Source organism: Nelumbo lutea, chromosome 3 (genome assembly GCF_056320005.1).
Source record: "Nelumbo lutea isolate HS-2025 chromosome 3, American lotus-T2T, whole genome shotgun sequence".
Classification (NCBI taxonomy): domain Eukaryota; kingdom Viridiplantae; phylum Streptophyta; class Magnoliopsida; order Proteales; family Nelumbonaceae; genus Nelumbo; species Nelumbo lutea.
Genome location: NC_142686.1, coordinates 87,154,537 through 87,176,736, shown reverse-complemented (window position 1 = coordinate 87,176,736; position 22,200 = coordinate 87,154,537). Strand labels below are relative to the sequence as shown.

The window sequence follows — 22,200 nt, the reverse complement described above, 5'->3', positions numbered from 1 at the left end:
TCGGTGAATGAACCCTATACCAAATCAAACACAACTAACCAGTCTAACAAACACACACTAAAACCCAAGAGAAGAGAGAATAAGGGAAGGTCGATGGGAGAACAACTATAACTTACACCACGATCAATCTCACTGGCCCTGACAACATCTTCATCGGGTCGGGTAAAGCTTCAACAAGGCTAGGGAGGATCTTGATCAATGAGTTTTACTTGTTATTTTACTTCGATTCCTTGAGAGGTTTCAATGCTTAATTTTGTTCTTGAGAGATTTCCTTTATCTGATAAACCCAAAGTTATATTCTTCAATTTCCATATAAGATTAGTCATGCTCTTTTTATGTACAATTTGTTAGAAAATAATTGGTTGGGTAAATTTATTTAATGGGATGGTCCTTTAGTACAATACTGTTAGTTTGACACATTGTCATTCTTGGATAGCTTGTAAGAATAGATCACTCTGTTCTTCATTGTAAATTAATTTTCTCAGAACAAATACTTTTGTTCTTGTTGTTGGTTTTTAAAGTTATATTTTCTGATTGTTTGTTTGGGATGTAAAACTTGCAATTAAGTAATAAATAGGAATCAAAGTCGAGAACAGTTAAACAAATCGATCAAGTGAATCTCGAAGCCTTGTTCATCACAATACTACTTTTCATCCTTTAAACATTGTTATTTTTATTCAAATACTTTTATTCTTCTATTATTTTTAGAAAATCATACTTTTTTTTTTTAGTTTATTTACTCTTAGCGATAACTCCTCTTGTTGGTTTAATTAGCTTCTTTGTGGATTCGACACCTAAAGCAACGCTTCAATGACCACTTAGCCAAGGGCAATAATTTTGGGCGAGACACAAAATTTGGCGTTGTTAACGAGGAAGCCAAACCAACAACTGAGTTTGAACATTATTTACTTATCTTTTATTTCCTTTGTTTGTTTCATTTTCTTTAGTTTCATTTTATTTTCTTGATCTCATTTTCTTTTTCTTCTTTTTGTAAGTTAAAAAAATAGGAGCTTAGGGTGTGTGAATAGACCCACCACCACTTCCTGAAGAAGAAGTATCATCTACTTCATCTAGTTCATCCTCTGATTCTGAAACCATGAGTCAACACAAGGAAAACCCTATTAGGTCTTTGAAAGACTACATGCACCCCACCCTCGGATAGCCACACCATCATGCATAATGTTCCCTCTGAATACACCATAATTTGATTTCAAACGTAGAATGATCCAACTCTTGCCCAATTTCCATGGTTTAGATAGTGAGAATCCATATGTGCATATTAAGGAATTTGAAGAGGTAGTGGCCACCTTCCATAACCGAGCTGATATTGCAGACATTGTTGGGCTGAAAATTTTCCCTTTTTCCCTGAAAGAGAGAGCTAAGAGTTGGCTATACTCTTTGAGAACAAAACCCATAGGTACATGGGCGGAAATGACCCAATCTTTCTTTAACAAGTACTTCCCGCACCATAAGACCAACAACCTTAAGAGACAAATCTAAACCTTTTCTCAAAAGGATAGTGAATCCATATACCAGCCTTGGGAGAGATTCAAAGAGCTACAGAACTTGTGTCCGCACCATGGGTATGAAAGTTGGCGGTTAGTTAGCTATTTTTATGAGGGTTTAACCAATAGGGAGTGACAATTCATAGAGATAATGTGTAATGGGGAGTTTTTGCAAAAGGATCGTAAAGAAGCCATAGATTACCTGAATGAGTTAGGTGAGAAAGCCCACACATGGATTGGACCTAGTGCTATTGATAGTATTAATAGGTCACGTCCAACCTGGATTTACCATTTTAAGGAGGAAGACAACCTCAAAGCCCAATTAGAAGCTGTAACTAGGGAACTTGAGGCCTTAAAGATGAGAAATAATAAAGTCACCCACACGGTTGCCATTGGTAGAAACTCAAACTTCAAGTCTTGTCTGTGGGGGATTGGATCACTTAGCTTAGATTGCCCAACTTATGGTGAGATGAGAGAGGTTTATAAAGAACAGTGTAATGCCTTAGGAATGTATAGGAAACCTTTCTCACCTTATTCAGAGACCTATAACTCTAGCTAGAGGAACCATCCCAATTTTAGTTGGAAGGCTGATCAAAACCAACTCACGTCGTCTAACAATAATTGGAGTGTAGAGGTACAACTATCCTGATTTCATCCTACACCTCAATACAATGCTCGACCGAATAAGAATCCTTTAGAGGAAGCACTTCAAGTATTTATAGAGGCATAGAAAAATACTTACCAAAAGTTTGAATCTATTCTTGCGCAGGTGGTTGAAGAGAACAAAGATATCGAGAGTTAGATAACTAAGCTTACCATTGCTCTTACTATACAAGAGAGAGGCAAAATTCCATCTCAGCCTCAGACCAATTTGAAGAGGTTACATATTGTATAGGGATCCACCTCTGGTCTAGAGAACATCAAGGGGGTCCACACCATCATTACTCGTAGTGGTAAGGTTTTAGATGGGCCTTTGCCAAACCCACCTTGCACAAATGTCACCATTTCGAGCAGAACTGAAGATGCCCCCTCAAAAGAGCTAGAAAAGGAGGCTATGATTCAAGTGCCTTTTCCCTAAGCTCTTAGATTTGGATGAAAAGGTTTAGACAAACAAGGTGAGATTTTGGAACATTTGAAAGAAATTAAAATTAATCTACCTTGTTGCATGTGATTAAGTAGGTACCAGCTTATGCCGAGGTGATCACAGATCTATGTACCATGAAAAGGAGACACCATGTCAATAAAACTATATTTTTGATAGAACAAGTAAGTACAGAGATTGAGCAGAGAATGCCACCAAAGTACAAAGATCCAAGGTGCCCTATGATTGCCTACCATATTGGGATATAAGAGTTCGGTCAAGCTCTCTTGGAGTAGGAGCAAGTGTAAATTTAATGCCTTATTCAGTTTATTTGCAGTTAGGTCATGGAGAGATAAAACCCATGTCTGTGGTGTTACAGTTGGTTGACCGTTCTATTCGGAAACCAAGGGGGATAGTAGAAGATATCTTACTTCAAATTGATAAATTCTATTATCCTGCTAATTTTTTGGTTTTAGATACTCAATCTATAGTTGACATTGAGTCGAAGATTCCACTTATTTTAAGAAGGCAATTCCTTGCTATAGCCAATGCTCTTATTAATCGTATGAATGATTTGATTAAGCTTTCATTTGGGAATATGACTTTTGAGGTGAATATTTTTCATGTTGGGAAGTAGCCCTGAGATGAGGACGTGTGCTATCATACCTACATGATAGACTCTCTCATTGTAGAGGAAGTAGATGAAAGGGAAAATTCTGAATCTTTAGAATACATCCTCTGTGATTCTGATTTGAATTTTGAATTTTTGTTTTATCTTGTTAATGATGTTTCTAATGTTTCCTTTATTTCTAATGACATGCAGGATAAGCAGAAAAAGTTTTGGCAAACACGTTTTGAGGAGTTGCCGCATGAGAGAGACCAGCTGAAGCCATCTTCTATGTAGACACCAAAAGTAGAGTTATTCCCACTCCTTGATGTATTGAAACATGCATTTTTGGGACCAGGTGATACCTTTCCTATTATAATGTTTTCTAAACTTAGTGTTGAGCAGGATGAGAAATTGATAAATCTGTTAAGAGAACATAAATCTGCACTACGTTGGACCATAGTTGATAATAAAGGTATAAGCCCACTGATATGTTCCCATATGATTCATTTAGAAGAAGGAACTATCCACGTAGAGACTCCAAAGAAGATTGAACCCAATGATGAAAGAAGTTGTTAAAAAGGAGGTCTTAAAATTGTTAGACGCAGGAATCATATATCCTATATCTGACTGTAAATGGGTTAGCCCTACACAGGTTGTGCCAAAGAAATCAGGGGTCACAATAGTTGAAAATGAGGAAGGAGTTCTTGTTCCTACTAGGGTAGTGACTGGGTGGCATATGTGCAATTACTATAGGAAACTAAACGTAGTCACCCAGAAGGGTGTCGAAAATGTATTGGCTAATCACTTGTCTCGATTGGAGTTCAATAACTCCGATGATGATGGGATACCCTTGCAGATCGCTCCCTTTTGATAACCGATGGGCGGCTACTATGCCCTTCTCCTTACCCCAGCGGACTCCTCTTGCATTCACTTACATCCCTCTCTAAAGGACCTACTGTGACGGAAATTGGGATGGCACCTCGGTTGGCGGCATGACCCTCTGGAGGCGCTAGAGAATGACGAGGCCTAGGGGACTTCCTGACCACTTCTTGGAAACCTGCCAGCAACGCACAAAGATAGGCCAATTGCAGGGCCTTACACCGTGGTTCCCTGTAGAAACCGGCTATTGGCCAACATGAGCAACCTGGGAAAGCCCGACTGTGTCGACGGGTCTAGAACACATCTTCATTGGCGGCCTGTAGAAACTACCCACCCAAATCGTCATATCCAAATTGACGCATTACCTGGTCTAGACGATATACAACTAGTTGCGATTCGCCGTTGCTATTGAGATAAGCTATGACCCTGGACCATGTGATCAACTGCGTCATGCCTGCCACAACATTGTCCAAATCTAGAGTGCAATGTTGGTATGCATCACTAGGGATGGGCGCGCCAACACAAAACAGTATAGCATCGCGAACCATTTGGGAATAGGGCCTCCACTTGAACCCACGTAAAGAGGTTAGCTGGACATTGATCTCAGCTATCTTGAAGCTCTTATGGCGAGTGGCCTGTAACCACCATTTTCCCTTTGCATACTTCAAAAGTCTTTTCCTTGAACTCATCTCCATATAGAGTTGCCACTGGAACTCTGAGGCGTGCAAGTTGACGTGGGGTAATTTCAAGACCAAACCGCTCGCACAAGAACATCCAGAGGAATGGCACACAGATATACCTTACACGACATTTGCAGCTTGGATCCACCAACTACCTCACGGTGTTGTCCAGCTGCTCATACAGACAACCCAGAAACATAGAATCCAGGGGAAGCTAGTGGCCGGTTGTGGCAAGGACGGCAAGGGGGACCAGGGAAGTACGTAACCCATAGTCTAGCAGACCTTGGAAGAGAACCAAGACACCATGTGTAGAATAAATGCTGCGAGATGACATTAACCGACCCAACCCCTCACCATTACATCATGTCCGCCGTGCGATTCGAACAAAAAACTCTATCTAGTGATCTAATGACATCTTCCCATGTGATGTGGTCTGATCCTCTCGTGCCTCGAACGAACCTACCATGTAAAGAAGCTCATCGCACAGTTCTCTATAATTTGCTGAGATGAACTCAATGTTCTGCAGATGATGGGCAGACATAGCACCACTAGTAGGAAATGCCAATAGGGTGATTGCGTCCTCGACTGTCACCGGGAGTTCTCCAAAAGCCCCAATGAATGTGTGTGTATGACAACACCAAAATTCCAACAAACGGCATATATATTTCACGCCTTCTCTACTGGATAGACCTATATAGCAATCTACGAGCCTGAGTAAGTCGGAATCCTGCAACATCCGACAATACATGGGGTTTTCGAGTACAAATTCTGTCCATGTTGAATAGTTGTTGGGGGATTTTGAATTGTCAGTCCTCGGCTCCTAGCACTTATAGAACATGGATTGATCAAAAAGTCCATAGAGGCACAACTCCGTCCCTTGAATAGGGTCGGACATGCCTTTTACGCCTCTCCTCACAGGGACTAGGGGCCAAAACCCTTGTTCCCCTATAGCGACTAAGGTGGCCTCCCTCTCCGAAATAATCTCCGCCATATCGACCATCCTCACAAAATCCACAAAAGGACACTCAACCCTCTTTTCAGTTTCCGTTACCCCCTACCCCTTGGCAACCCTAACATCCTAGCGACAACACGAACCAATGGATAGTTTCAAAAGGGGGATTGGAGCAGATGTAACCTTACACACAAGCTGCGAGCAAGAAGCACTGCCCTGTTTATCCACCCTGTCTTATGAAGATTTTCTTTGACATTGTCATGTGTAGCAGAGCGAATGGCAGTGGTGCACACGAACGGATGCCAATGCAAATCTTGAGGCATTACTTAGTTCAAACAGCACGTTGCACCAGTAACCGACGCTGAACCGTAGCAGTCACTGAGTTTGCCTTCGATGCGTGATTGATGTGTAATGATTTTGCAAGTGCCAATCGAATGACGCTATCAATGAGTTTCACCTGTCCAAGACTAACCAACCATTAAACCCCAAAGGGACAAGTCAGATGACCTCCACTGGTTTGACATTAAGTTGACAGGCCTATCACTCAAGAAAAGTTTTTCCCCCTACAAGCCTTCCCTGACTTGATAGGATGAATAACTGTAGGGTGTCCTTGCATCATTCCAACACCACCAACACCGTGGCATTGATGTAGTCCAACAACCCAGTCAAACTAATCACTCACACAAATTAGGGGCAACAACAACAACACACTATGAGTGCCACACACACAAGATTAAATTCGACTGAGCTCCACAAAACCCTTTCTCAAACCACGACACAATATGAAAGGAAAATAAGTACACTGGGATGCAGGTGAATTCTTTGATTCCATACAAAATAAATTCACATATTTACAAACAAAATACAATGTTTGTCACGCGTCCCACACGATCCTCACAACTTCAATATCTCGAATCAGAGGCTCCCAAGCCTCATATACTGACAACTTAGCTATCTCTGCCTCACACACCACCACCATGTGGCACTAATAAACACATTGTGCCTCAACTTTTGCAAGATGCTTGGTATCCGCCTCTAGTCTGGCCTCTGATGCCTCCATGCGATGGTGCACATTCGCTAAAGACCGCTTGTAAACCAACGGCGTGTCCCTAAGACCTGCCTTCCAAAATATGCGCGCTAATTGAATGGCACCATCCTCAACCTCCGCGATATGGAAACCAATTGTGGTGAGACTCACAAGTCCTCACCCACTATGCGAGGATTGGCCATGAAATTTGGTCATGCGGTAGGTTGATAATTTTAGACATCACTGATCTGAGCATATTCAGTGTTGGATTGACAATGACATAAGAAAACTCCGCTGGAGGCATCCAACCAAACCGAGTGATTGCTTCTGCAAAACCCACTACTCTTAACACTACAAACCCGTTTTGCGGGCGAGTGCCATGAACGGATACTCCATCAACAATATCATACCCCAAAGGGGCTATGCCATTCTCCCTACAGTGCTATCTAAACCGATGGTGGACCATGGCGTATTCCAAGGACAATGCCGACCCCACTGGAGACGGCGAGTTAGAGCCCTTGGATTCGCCATTAGGCATCTATGCATCATTTTGACCAAGAGCCATCCTCAACCATGAAAAAAACAAAACGAATGTGGAAACAAGTCGTTGTGATGAAAAACAAGACACCCCTTACCTTTCATAGATAATCTACACCTCAAAAGGGGGGAAACTGAAAAGGCACACCTAGACGACTCGTCGCGAGGGACAAAACAACATTCCTCACTAGTACGCCTCAGAAAAGATACAATGTTGTGACATGCATCATTAGAAGTAATGATGAATCTGACATTGTCACTGGGCCAGTAGGAACCTGAACACTACACGTGGCACTTGTCATATTGACACATAAGAAATAATGACCGACGTTGCAACCTAATCACCAGTCCATCTACAAAGGGGTTAACCAAATAGACGCACCTCCAACCAGTTAACTAGTTATCTTTCAGTGATTTCTTTTCTGACAACATTCAAAAAAGGGAGAACCAAAACACGCAATTTACATAACACTAAATGTTGCCAGAAAACAACTCACCAAAAGATAGGGGGGCTAAACCCTAGACCGTAATAAGCTACCAAACACAAATATAAGGTATACGTGATTTGTACAAAACTGCAAGGTAAACAAAACACCAAACCCAACGAAACCGCCATAACTCAAAAACAAAAGCAATGTGCTTATTGACAAATTCCCATTTATCAATAAGCAGGGGGCTAATGTAGGTATGTACAACTTACTTAGACCCTCAAAGAATACTCAGACACCAAGAATACCACCATAGAAACACTTACAAACAGCCCACGGTCAGTTCCCCATGCCACGATTAACCTATAGTCTATCGTGGTTGTTGCGATGAACCCGTAGCATGTTAAATAGAACCACGATAAGCTCACAACCCACCAAATTTAGTTAGTAACCAATACTCAAACAAGTTTCAGAAAGATTTTCCTATCAGATCCAAGCACACTCGAGAGTGTGATGAAGTCAGACTCACAATGGATCGGAAGGACAATGGACCAAGCCTATGGCGAGACTTGAGAGTGTACTCAAATATGCTGAACCGTTACAAAGAAGTGCCTCGCAAGTCGCCATAGGACATTAATGAATATCGACTTTTGGACGGTGTTGTCATTGTCTCCACGTAGGATTAGTGACGATGCACAAAAAAGGTGTTAGCACGTGTGGGTAATGAGGAATCTCGAGGATAAGGAAAGCTGATCATCGAGGATATATTCATGAAACATGTGGCAATACCTAATAGCGTACCCAATAGTTGCCAGCGAGCAGTATATTTCCTTTCCTGATATAGAGTGAATATCCCCACCTCCTACCTTTTGGGGCCTCAACACCTTCTCCATAAATAAGAGGGTCCTCTTCGTGTTAGACATCACGGATCTTAGGCGGTTTGCTATTGATAACCCCAAGTGCTTACAACCCTTTCACCTCTTTAGACCCTTTTTCCCTTGTAGGCTCTCCCTTGTCCTTTGAAGAGAGACCATTTCCCAATCCAGCTAGACACCTCCTACCAACAATGAGGATGAAAGTTGGAACTATGCCTAACACTTTCATAGTAGTTGTAGCTAGAGTCGACATAGTTCCAGCATCAACGTTGGGGGCAGACATGTTAAATACTGTGCTAGAAACTGAAGCTCCCTCAAAATTGTTTCTCTCAGAGATGAATTTCGACAAAAGTGGGCTGTTGTCTCCACATCTTTGTTTCTCGACTTCATCTTCATTTTCGATTTATCTTATTTCTAGAGAAACTTTTCTTTGAATTGTCTCAGATCACAACCACTTTTGTATATGTATTGCATGCTAAACATTGGTTTGCATGTGACAACATCTATATAAATATATTAAAGTTGGTCCATTCATGGCAGCATGTCTCTCCTTTGAGAGAAGTTATTTGTCTATTTTTCCATTTTTTGCATTTTTTTCTTATTTTCTTTTGTTTTAAAAATATAAAACAATAATCATTGCTTATCTTGATTAGATTAATAAAGTTGCACATTATTAGAGAGAGACCTTTGGATTTTCCAAGGCCTCTTATTTTAATCAATTTTATTATTACATTTAAAAAAGTCATTTAAGAGAGATAAAGAGCTTTGGGTTTTCCAAGGCCTCTTATTTTAATGCATGTTATTATTACATTTAAAAGATAGTGAGTGAGAGAGAGAATAGTAATAATATAAGTCAAGGTTTTTAAAACCGAACCGAACAACGAACCAGTCAGAGGTCCGGTTCGTTTGAACCAAACAGACGGCCTACTCTAACAAAAAATTAAAAAAAACAAAAATGGCCAAATCGTTGGACAGTTCAAATAGTTTGACCGCCCAGGTTAGCGATTTGCTAACCAAATTAACGATTTTTGGCAAAATAACGGTTTTGGGGTAAAACGCAACCAATCACCTAACCAGATCCTTCTTTCTTCAGTCCAGTTTGATTTTGAAAACCATGATATAAATCAAATAATATAAATAGGTTGAGGTTAAACAATCAAAAAATTATTAATTTAAAAATACACTAAACTTTCACTAAAAATAAATGTTAACAAAACTTAGTAAATATTAAAAATGAGTTTCAATTCCACTTAAATTCCAACTTAATAAACACTAATAAAAATAAGAAATTTAAATATAAAAATATTAATTGATAGTTTTAATAATATCATTAGATAACTTATGAGTTGAGACCTTAACAAATGCTAATAAAAAATATTAATTGATGGTTTTAAAAACCAACAATTAATTAAAAATCTGAAAAATTCTAAAAAACTTAAAGATAATTAAAATACTAAAAATAATTAAAAAATATTGAAAATTAGAAATATTTTATATTAATAAGGGTATTTACTGAAAATAATTAAAAAGTACAGTTAATAGTATTTTATTATTAAAAACATCAAAAAAATTATTAAAGAAAATACCTAAGCCATAAATTATTGAAAAATATTGAAATTTAGTTATATTTTTTATTAACTATGGTATTTATTTAGTTATTTAATTTATTTTTACTGAAAGCAAATGAAAATTAATTTTGTAGTGACTAATATGCAAAAATAAATGCTGAAAATACTGAAAAAAATCATATGCAAAAATTACTAAAAAATACTTTAAAAACACCACAAATTAATTAAAAATCTGAAAATTATGAAAACCTAAAGCTTAATTAAAGTACTAGGAATAATTAAAAAATTAAATTAATTGTATTTTATTGTAAAAATGCTGAATAATAATGAAAAAATAATGTATTTTAATTATTAATAGTAATATAATAAACAATAATTATTTTTAAACTATAACTAATAGTAATTATAATTTAACGTATAAAAAGTGGGAAATTACATTTAATTTCCAAAAAGTTATATTTAATTACCAAAAAATTACATTTAATTAGTTTTAGCTAATAAATTAGAAATATTTATGAAAATATGATAATTTTCAGAAATTACTGTATTTTAAATAAATATAGTAATTTAACAATTAGAATATTTTAATGGCTAACAATATTTGAATAATTAATAATAAAAAGTAACAAGTCATTTATAACTTAACCAAACCCGATTAGATCTATAAATTTGCAATCTTAAGCAATTATTTTCTTTTGAATTTGGTCTAGGCGTCTACCTGAGATATGCACCATGCCCACACATTATCAGGGATAATCAGATCGAAATTCTAATTGGGTATCAAACTTTTGGAGTCCAATGATGGCTTTAGCAGATAGGGCCCACGCTAAACAACCCCTAATAAGCTCAACTTGGAAGTTATATGCATATACTGTAAATATTATTTTATAATATTTAAATAACAAATTTTATATTAATATATATAGAAATGTTATATATTTTTTACACTATACTAGAATTAAATAAAAATTTTAATTTGTAAAAAATCATAGTTTTATGATTAGGAATGACAACAGGGTGGGTTTGGGGCGGGGATTACATTCCCCATCCCCGACCCCAACCCCCAAATCACCCTTCATCCCTGTCCCTGATCCCCGGTGGGAAAGGAATTCCTCCTCCATCACCGACCCCAACGGGGATGAATTCCCCGTCGGAGACTCGAATCCCTGATGGACTGAGAGGTTGAGATAGAGAGAATGAGAGATTGAGATTGAGAGAGAGAGAGAGAGAGAGAGAGAGAGAGAGAGGATCGTTGGGAGAGTTAAGATCGACGACAAGAGAGAGTTTGACGGGCGATGGCGTTACGGCAATGGCAATCAACGATGATAGGCGAAGGTTAGAAGGACTAATGACTGAAACTCTTCTTTATCTATTCTCTATCACACGAGAAGGCACAAAGCTAGGGTTTTGAATCTTCTACGGCGACGGTGGGCGATAGTGATGGCAATTCGGTGACGAAGAGTCGAAGATGAAGGAAGGCAAATTGACAAAGCTGTTCGAGAAACAAACGATTTGAGAGTTCTTGACTTCTCTCTTCTCTCTGTCGAGGGTTTTAGACTTTAGTTTAGTATTTTACACTTTTACTATTTTGCAAGTTTTAATAATTAATATTTTAAAAACGAATAATATATATATATATTAATCAGGGATGGGTTGAGGCAGGGATTGCATTCCTCGTCCCCGTCCCCATCCCTGATTGGGGATTCAGGGGTAGCCCCATCCTCGACCCTAACCCTGCCAAGGTACCCACAGATGGGGTCGGGGAGCTCGGGTACCCGTCGAGGATGGGGAAAATTGTCACCCCTATTTATAATTAACATGGGCCTCATTATCAACAGAAAATGTGCAAGCCTAAGCCCGAGCCCAGGCCAACCATCGGGCCTAGATCTTGAGCCCAAGCCTATCCCTTACATAAAGCCCGAAGCCCGATCTATACACAAAATATCTTATTTTCAGTATACTTTTATAAACTAATAGTATATTAATTTAGTAATAATTTAATAAATTAATAAACTAATTTATATTTCCTAATAGTAAATTGATATTTATTAATAATTTAAGAAGCATATATATATATGCAATAGTATCGGGCCATGCTTATTTAAGAAAGCCCGAGCTCAAGCCTACGAGCCTAAAATTTTGTCCAAGTTTGAAAAATAACGAGTCAGGCCGGGCCAGATCGTTGGACTACTCGGCCCATGAATAGGTCTAATTGTATATATAAACAATTATATACATAAAAAATCATATGAAATAAAAATTTAAACATCTTTTTCATTTTTTTAAATGGACCTCTCATAGCTTAGTCTGGTCGACGGCCTGGCTTGGCCCATTTGAAATCAGTTTAGCAGGTTTTTAACGTCCATGTGACCTAATGATTGCATGGCATTCATGCATCCCTAGTACGCTACATCGAGCCTAGGCCGGACCAACCAAACCAACCCGATCCTGAGCCATTGGTTAGACCACGATCAAGGATGGAACTCGGACCAAATCACCTTGGGTTAAGAGTACTCCCTCTCCGGACTGATCATGCCAGACTTGGGAGTGGGGAACAATTGACGAGGAGTAATTTGGTCCTCCAATGATATCACAACACGTGGAATTACAGAACAACAGAGTGACACCTTGGCATAGACCTCAAGTTGGAATAAGAGGTGACTTGCTTCGACTGATCTAACCTGACTCTGGTTAGCTGCCTTCTTGACGTGTCGAGCGACTTCCCCCTTAAGTAGACTACCACCTCCTAATTCCCTGGGATTACGATACCATATTGGATGAGCTGGTTATCACCCCTCTCACTTTGGACAGGATTTGATAAATGTTACCTACTTACACGGAGTCCACCTCTAGGCATGAAACCACCACCGAACTAGATGGGCCAGAGATCCCAGATGTGTTTCGTGAGGCTGACGACAGTTTGCCTATATATGGGCCTCACTTCCAATCCCTTAAGGTATGCGCGATTTAGCAGTCAAGCTCTCTATCTCTCTCTCTCGCTTTCTAACTTTATGAAAATTCTAGTTCTCTAACTTGAGTATCGAAGTGCCCACACTAGATAAAGCAGCCCGAGTACTCTGATATTTTCTCTCTTTCTTTATAGATCGGCCAAGTGACCTATGTAATCAGACACACGAACTCCGCCAACAGAGAGCGTTAGATCATGCACCATCAATGAATATTGCGGATGGACTCATTTACACTGATTTCTGTGCTATTTCGATGAGTTTCTATTAACTCGAAGCTATTTTAATTCCAGACTTGCTAGTTTCTAGTGAGTTGGATAATGTTCTGATAGTTCTTAGTTAACTGAAGCTTTTTTAAATTGCTAATTCGACGTGTTTCTGTTAACTTGAAGCTATTTTATTTCCAGACTTGCTAGTTTCTAATTAGTTGGATAATGTTCTGATGTTCTTAGTTAACCGGTCGAAGCTTTTTGAAATTTCTAACTTGATGAGCTGCTGGGTAATGCTTAATTTTCAGATGTTCAAAACAACTAATTAGAGAGGAGTTCGGATTAGCTGAATGCAATGTCAACGTGCCGTAGAGTCGTAGAGTTGTATTCATCGAACTGTAGAACGTTTCGACCCTTAAATTAAATAAGGCTGCAAATTGGGCTGTCACAACCTCAGCCCAACCCAACCCAATTCTAGCTTCTGCATGGATTGGGCTTGGGTTTAGGCCTTAGGTAGCCGAAACCAGCTGAAACCAGTTTATCCGAACCTAGTCCACCTGACTTTGTATGATAGTTGCATATTAGAAGAAGGGACCCATGTAATGTTTGATGTTAAAAATGAAAACTGGATTGGTTATGGCTGAGGCCTGGGTTTAAATAACCCCATGATGTATTCGAATTCAGGCAACAGATAAGAGAGGTGTGAAGGAGCTAGAGACTGGACAAGTTAAGAAAATTAGTCGAGTTAAGCTTCTTTCCAAAGGCATAAGAAAGAGAGGGCACTAAGGTGTATCCTTGATAGAGACCTCTCCGATGCTTAAGTGAGCAAGGGTCGTCGGACCGAGCCGAGGAGGCTAATTAGAGAAGAAAGCAAAAGATGAAGTGAGAGAAAGAAGAGAGTTATAGCATCAGTACCTGTTTTTTCTGTGATGTTTTACCTATTTATAGAGGAGCGGCCCGAGCTTCTGATGGTTGTCCATATCAGAATCTAGTCATGTTAGAGGTGTTTGGGTGAACTGGTTGGTTGTCTTGGCCGGTCCAGGTCATCAGTGATCTTCTTGAACGTTTGTTCAGGGACACATGGCGGCTCTAAATTGGACATGCGACACGGTTTGTGTACCACAGCAGGGTTTTCTAAAACAAAACATTTTACTTCTTTAGAATAAAAAAAGGTTATAGTCATAGACTGACTATAGAGGAGTTGTTACATCCAATAGAATGTAGATGTAAAAAGTTATAGTCTCTATTCCTTAGCACCTAATTAGATTTAGATTTGGATAATGTTTTAAAAATCAATTTGGAACCGGAATCATTTTGGCCATCAGTTTTTGGGTCAGCGGTTCAACCGTCTGGTATGAATGGATGATTCATTTTAATTAAAAAAAATTAAAATAAAAATAGTCAAAAACTGTTGTTCAGGTCAAAAATTAGTGGATTGCTGATTAAGTCAACAGTTTTCTTCCAAAGAACATGTTAAGAGTGAAACAGAATTGATTGCTTAAACGGTTCTTGAACTAAATGGTCCAACCATCTAGGTAATAACGATTCTAAAATACTACTTAGATTTGAGTGCATCCATAATCCATATTCAGTAGGGCAGCAATTTGAACGGTGATCACGTTGGAAATTTGTTGAAGTTTTAAAGGACTCGGCCCAATGTGTAAATTCTTTAAATCGGATATTCAACTTTAACCCCTGATATTCGGCCCATCTATACTATATCGATCGATTTGATCCAAATATAAACCAATCAACTTTTACCCCATTGACCGTATTAATAAAATCTTGCTATGTATCAAGCTTGTAAAAAATAAAAATCTTATTCATTGGATAGGTTTTTTAGGCCCATTAAGTCCATGAGCTGTTTACTTACAAAAAGAACAATGACTCAAATAATTTAGAATTATTTTAAATCTAATTAATCTAAGTGCACTGATAAATCTTTTAATCCAAAGAAAAATTAAAAATAAGGGAAGTAGATTACCTCGACATAATTCAGTGCCTACATCAGGTAAATATTTTTATGCACGACTAAAATTTCACAATTTCTATAGCTTCTTTCCTTCTTGCCGTTAATGATGAAAGAATATGCATAATTTATGTGGGCACCGAACAATAGAAGAGAGATTTCTAGTGGAACCAGAAGGATCTTGAGATTTTTGTTTTTTTGATTTCTTTTTGAAGGGGCTATACAACGGGGGTATCCTATTCCCCAATCCATAATCCTCCCAACTCAGGTACAGGCAGGATTTGATCCCAAGCCTTCACTACAACCAGCAAGAGATTTTACTAACTAGTCGGTTGGCAGAAATTCAGATACATCAGAAGATAAGGCAGAAATTCATAAAGTCCGGGATTACGGACCAAGTTTTAGGAGAGTTACAGTGTAAAGAGAATTTTGCAAGGGTGTAAGCTGCCTTGTTACAAGATCTGGGTGTGAAGATTACTGAGGAGTTTGGATGCTCCATGGAGGGTTTGGGTTTACCTCCAACAAAGAGTCTATAGTTATCTTAGCATCATCTTCAAAGGGCCTTCTGAACTGTTTCTCAGGAAAATTTACTTAAGTAATAACTGCATTTACCTGGATAAATAACTTACCGAAAAACGAATAGGACCTTAAAGATAACTGATTGAATCCCAAGCTGTAAGGCAAACTTGATACCTTCAAGCAGGGCAAATGCTTCAGTATTAGAGCTGGGGAAGCATCGAAGGGGATTATCCCAAATTATCAACCAGCTCCAGATTTTGAACCTGAAGTGGCCCCATCAAAATTGAGTTTCAATTTACCATGTGGGTGTCTAATCCAACTCCGTGGTTGTAGAGAAGTAGTTGAAGAAGACATATTTCCACAGCCATGAGACACAAGAGGTGGAGCATGAAGTTGAAAGATAAGTTGAGCTTTATGAATGGTGAAGTCCGGACTCCATCTTTGATGACTAAAAATAATGAAATTTCTAGCGAGCCAAATTGTCCAAAGAGTGGCAATGATCTTCCAAAGTATAAGATCATTGGTCTCATGGGTGTCATTAGGATGGAACCAGTGAGAGATCCAATCAAAGAAATTTCGATTGGGAAAATCAGTAATTCAAATACCAAGGTCGGATCCAAACCAAACAACCACCGTGAAAGGGCAGTAGATGAAAATATGTTCCACCGTTTCTTCAGCTCCTTCACAAAAAGGACAAGTTGAATCTAGTTCCAAAACTTCTTCAGACGATTAATTAAAAAACTATTAATAAATCTATACGGGAAAGGATATAGCCCGCCTTGCCCCAATCCCATATGTACAATCACTCCCTTTCGTCCCGTCCTGAAATAACTCAGACGAAGAATCTCTAGCTTATATGTCCAATATTGAAATCATTTCAGAGGTTTTCTCTAATGTCCGTGCCAATAAAAAATTCGAAATACCTTAATTTTTTTAAAATAGGTTCGAGTCAAATAGCAATGATTCGAAGCATTTTTTATTTTTTACATTATTTCACAAACCCAAGGACTCAATCGTACGTATAGATATGTATCCCATAGAAAGCTGTAGGTAGAAGATCACTTGGTCGTAAAAGCCAACCCCTTTTCGTATCACATCCATGATTGGCCAATGCATCTGCAACCTGGTTGCGCGCTCTCTATAGGCATGGCATACTTTCCCTGCAGCCACTCTACTTAGAAGATTCTTCAATTCATTCTAAATAGCCCACAACCACCAAGGAACAGCATAATCTCCTTTTATCATTTTCACCTAATTAAACTTCTGAATCCATCTCCACTCAAATCCTATTCAACCCAATCTCATCACAGAGCTGAAGCCCATCTAATAGAGACAAGGCCTCATCTTTTGTGTTTGAGTCTTCACCATAGAATTTTGCATAAGCCAGTAACAGGTTACCATCATGATCTCTAATGGTGCCTCCACTTCTGTTCAAACATTGTGCTTCCCCTGGGCGCCCTGATACGGGTGTTATTGGCCATTCCATCAGTGGACGACATATGGTGCGCCCCTTAGGGCATTCTTGTCATCTCGACCTCATACAAGGACATTATTTTCCTTTCCCGCTATCAATGCAAAGGCACTCATTGTGGACATTAGGCTCTCGATTGAGCCCTCTCCAACGCATTTATTGCAGGTTTACACTCGGCCGCGTGGATTATGCCCCTATTAACTCCTGCAGTCGTGGCCCCAACAGGAGGAGCCGTTACACCGCGCCCACTGTGTTGGCTCCCGGGCAACTCTGGCTATATAAGGGATTCCATGGTCTCAAGTACCTCTGTCACATGTACATTGCTTATTGATATCTTGGCATTTTTTGAACCTTCGACTAACATGACTGTCAGAGTCCTTGCCGTTGGGACTACATCCGGGAGACTTGGATGTCTTTTAACTGTTTGCAAATGGGACCCTCAGCCTCTTTATCTTGGAAGTGACAAAGTTGACATCGTCTCCAGATTTGGCAGCAAAACACCCCATCCAAGTTCAATTTAAAATTGTGTCCCCTAAGCTTTAACCACTTCACCACTCTAACTCTCTCCTGTAGCACCGGTGCCTTTCTCACTCCTAGAATACTCAGGATGGTTTTATGAAGAAGGTAAAGGGTATGTCTAGCTCTAAAGTGAAACATAGCCTGGAGACATATTTATTCCATTTAAATTACTTTAGCCAGGTATATTGTAAAGGAGTGATCTATTTCTTAAACCCAAATACAAATATGTGCAATGCAAAACATTATATACAATTACATATTTGTATTTGCACAAATATGAACAATACAAAACCTTGTATACAATATTTCTAAACTCAGTATTTGCAGTTTTCCCAAACTCAGTATTTGTATTTGTATATGGCCGCATTTGTCTCTGGTATAAATGCATTTCTACACCGATGAAGTTGAGACACAATGGTTTAGTGAAAGTGTAAAATAGGGATCATCTATTGTGCCCATTTACACTTGTCTTGTTTGGTTACATCAACGTAAGTGGAGGTTACTCTTTTTCTAGTTTGTTGCAGTGTGGGAGATTTATTAGAGAGGTAAAAAGGGAGAGAGAGAGAGAGAGATTGATCAAAGATTTTTTTCTCCTCTCAGAATCTGAGAGATGACTGTTGCTGGTGATAGTTGCCAGTGTTTTCACCGGTTTCAGTTTTCTCCGCTCAGAATCTGAGAGACGACCATTGTTGGTGACGGTTGCTCATGCTCTTCGTAGTTTTAGTTTTATTTGCTCAGAATCTAAGAGATGACCATTGCTAGCGAAGGTTGCTAGTGTTCTTGCCGGTTTTAGTTTTCTCCTCTTAGAATTTGAGAAATGACCATGTTTGGTGATGGTTGCTCATGTTCTTGCCAGTTTTAGTTTTCTTCGCTCAGAATCTGAGAGACGACCATATCTCGTATTCTCACCGGTTTTAGATTTCTCTGCTCAAAATATGAGAGATGACCATTGTTAGTTGTAAGAGAATATCAACCTATTCAAGGACCTCACCTAACAGCTTAAGCTTTTAGGTTGAATGGTTCTCTAAGATGGTATCAGAGCCATTTAGACCAACTGGTTTAATGTTCATTTCTCGTTACCCCATTATAATTAAATAAGTTTCAGTACAAGGTATGGGTGGGCCTGTGCTAGCAATGGTTGCTTGTGTTCTTGCTGGTTTGGTTAACTGAAAGGGCGCTGACCAGCAAAGCTTGTGTTCTCACTAGTTGTAGTTTTTTGGCTGCTGATTCTCTTCACTACTTTTTCATGCCGCTAGAACCCTTGCCTTGGGCCCTGTTTTTAGATGGAGAGAGAAAGAAGTTTCATTAAGCCTAGAAGTGATGGAGCTTTTACATCGATTTTATCTTGGTAAACTTTTTACGAGATTTATACAACAATTTATGAGATATATTAATACCTCTACCAAAAACCTGCAAAATTAGAATGGGGTGTAAAATTTACTCTAGTTCTCATTTACACCTCAAACAAACGTGGCCAATGATTCAAACTGAAATGCTTCATGTTGAAACGCCAGCATAGCAAACACTATATCAAACATTATATGATGTTATTGTTTCTACAAGCACCAGCGTACAAACTATATGATTTTATTTTCTAAACCATTTCTAAAAGAATGATTTATAAAATAATCAAATTAGGTGTCTTACTCTTTCCGATGCTTTTGATGCTTTATATTAATTATTAATTAAATATTTTTAATACCAAGTAGACACTAAACGCCACTTCAATAGAGGGTAGAAGAGACAAAAGATTTTTTTTCCCCTTAATAATCACTTTGTGTGTTAAGTGGGACATCATTGACTTGGAAATCTAGAATTTTGAGGGAGCATGGCCGAAACCACCACAGCCCTTGGTCCATTTGGTACCGCCCCGGGAGCAGTGTTGGGCGTCAGCCTGTTCAAGTTGTAGTATGGTATTCGGCTTTTATTCTTGCAAGCATCTCTCTCTCTACATCTTAACCTTCCCCACAATCCTCAATAATACATATATAATAATAAACACCAAAAGAAGCAATTAAGGAGATGGGTGGGATACTAAGAAAGTTAACTAAAAAAGCCCCAACAGATCCCGTGCAAGAGAAATTAGGCCCCTTTTGGCCTTGGTCAGATTTTTCTTATGTAAGCAGATCTCCCTTTCAAATAGAAAATTCAACTTTCAATTTGGGCCTAATGACTTTCAGACGATTTTATTGCATATTCTAAAAGATTAGGGACAACGTCTTTCCCCACCCAAAAATTTTCCCTTGTTATCATACTTTTCTCTGTCCTACTATATCTAGCTATAGGTCCTTCCAAAGATCACAAACTTAATCTTCTGACCAAATTTATTACTCTCTCTCTCTCTCTCTTGCATTGATCAGTTGGGTCCATATATATATATAGAGAGAGAGAGATTTGACTTGCTCATATGGAGGACTCTTGATCATTCTTTCCTTTTTTTTTTTTTTTTTATGCTCACCTGGTAGAGGGAGGTTGGTCAGCAGGGACATAATGAGGTGCTAATGTTGGATTGGAGACTTCTGTCACCCAAAACAAGATCAAGTACTAAAGGAAACAAGGATTGATTGCTTCTATTGCTTGTTTGCCTCTTCAATTGCATTTACAAATAAAACAAAGCAACATACATTTGGATTTGGTCAAGTTGTAGGATGCGTTTTACAGTCGGGAATCTCAATATTCTCTAGGGATCAAGGAGGGGACACTTAACCCCCTTTTTTAATCATTATTACATCCTTTCTTAGTCATCTAAATCTCCTGCTTTTCTTTTGATAATGATTAATCATATGGGGTCCCCATAAGCATGAGCATTAGTGTTCACTTGTTCTCAACCTGTCTTATTGCCCTTTTCAAGGAAGGAATCTTAATCTTTATTATATTATTACAAATATGTGTTTAATCTCGGTTTGACTCGAGATTGGAGATGTTCGTGATGTGCAGCTGTATGTTGTGCTGTCAGCATCTTAACACACTTTATATTGGCAGTAGATCCCATTGCGTTTGGCTCAAAGCTTGAAAACTCATGTATAATACGTGTGATTTATATGTATTAATGTTTTTTTTGAAGAAAATGTCCTGAATTTCTTATTTTTCAAAATATAGAAAAACTTGGAAAATAAATATATAATAAACAAATAATTCAAATTTCTAACAAAAATTTAGTATTTTTTGACTTGTAAAAAATAAATATCCAAGAACGACAATATATCAAACCGACAATATTGCAATAAATGATCAACCCATAAAATAAATCTACCCAATCAATTATTTTCTAACAAATTGCACATAAAAAGAGCATGACTAATCTTATGGAAAATGAAGAATATAATTTCTGGGTTTATCAAAAAGATAATAAAAGAAGTCTTTCAAGAACAAAATTAAACATTGAAATCTCTCAAAGAATCAAAATAAAATAATAACTAAAACTCATCGATCAAGATCCTCCCTAGCCTTGTTGAAGCTTTAGCCGTGCCTGGACGTCATTCTCTCATCTTCTCTTCTGTAAAAGACTAAGAAAATAATGCCAAAACAACCTCTGGAAGTTGTCTCTCTTTTAGGCATTTTAAACAAAAATGTTGAAAAAATATCACAAATGCTATCAAGATTTCTTCAATTATAACTTCCAAAAGTGAATGTGTGTGAACTAAGCAAATCCTTCATACCACAAACCGCAACACATAGCCTTGAGAATTAATCGAAGTAAAACCCTCAACTCCATATCCTCATAGGTAAACCATTTTAGGGCAAGGGATTTCCCTCATGGAGTTGGAAATTAGAGCACAAACAAACAAATGATCATTGATCAGAAGATAGAAAAATTAGTTGTTGAGAACTCTACCATTCTTATCTCAAACTAACTTCAGGATTTCAATCAGTCAAATATGAGAGCAATACAAATAGAAATTGAGCATAGTGAAAAAGACTGTTCCCCAAGAAAAGAAGTTTGTCTTTTGAATTGACGGAAGACTTTATTGTACTGAGTATTCTTCTTCAATTTTTTTTCTCTCTCCCTCTCTTTTCTTTTTGATAATGCAAAGTAGGGAAAGTGCAAAGTTTCTCACATAACTAATATTACACATGTTATTCTAAAGGCTTCACATAACATAACATGAACTAGCTCCCCTTCTTTTTTTTTTTTCAAAAATTGACTAATATTATCCTTCAGTGTATCATCCAAGCATTCCTCAAACCAAGTAATGTCATTTTAAACAGCAACTAACCAATTCAATAGATCAATGAAAGTTCATAAGTTGTTTCCTCAACTCTCCACTCACTCACAAAAGATGTGTGTCTAGAAAAATGTGTGCTTAAACATGACAATTCTCTTAGCTATATATATTGAACATCCATCTAACCACAAAGCTTAATATTGTGCGCAAAAAGTTTTCAAAAGTTATTCCTTGATAAT

At 38.2% G+C, this 22,200-nt stretch overlaps 1 protein-coding gene and 1 non-coding gene across 2 annotated transcripts; one reads left to right on the top strand and one right to left on the bottom strand.

Annotated features, from left to right (window-relative positions):
- Positions 1–1,479: 1,479 nt before the first annotated feature.
- On the bottom strand, positions 1,480–1,586 carry LOC148866214 (small nucleolar RNA R71). Its single transcript, XR_016112109.1, has one exon. It is a non-coding gene; the product is annotated as a small nucleolar RNA R71 (small nucleolar RNA).
- Positions 1,587–1,656: 70 nt separating this feature from the next.
- LOC148866213 (uncharacterized) lies at positions 1,657–3,490 on the top strand. Its single transcript, XM_088976420.1, has 3 exons — positions 1,657–1,969; positions 3,063–3,196; positions 3,410–3,490. Exons 1-3 carry the CDS (start codon positions 1,657–1,659, stop codon positions 3,488–3,490), a joined length of 528 nt encoding a protein of 175 aa, XP_088832546.1.
- Positions 3,491–22,200: the final 18,710 nt, after the last annotated feature.

What these genes read in the sequence shown, in the direction of transcription:
- LOC148866213 (XM_088976420.1), top strand. Translation starts at nt 1,657, where the DNA reads ATGTGTAATGGGGAGTTTTTGCAAAAGGATCGTAAAGAAGCCATAGAT. An exon ending in CTTAGATTGCCCAACTTATG is followed by an intron (nt 1,970 to 3,062) that starts GTGAGATGAGAG and finishes TTTTGGTTTTAG; the next exon opens with ATACTCAATCTATAGTTGAC. An exon ending in TTGGGAATATGACTTTTGAG is followed by an intron (nt 3,197 to 3,409) that starts GTGAATATTTTT and finishes AATGACATGCAG; the next exon opens with GATAAGCAGAAAAAGTTTTG.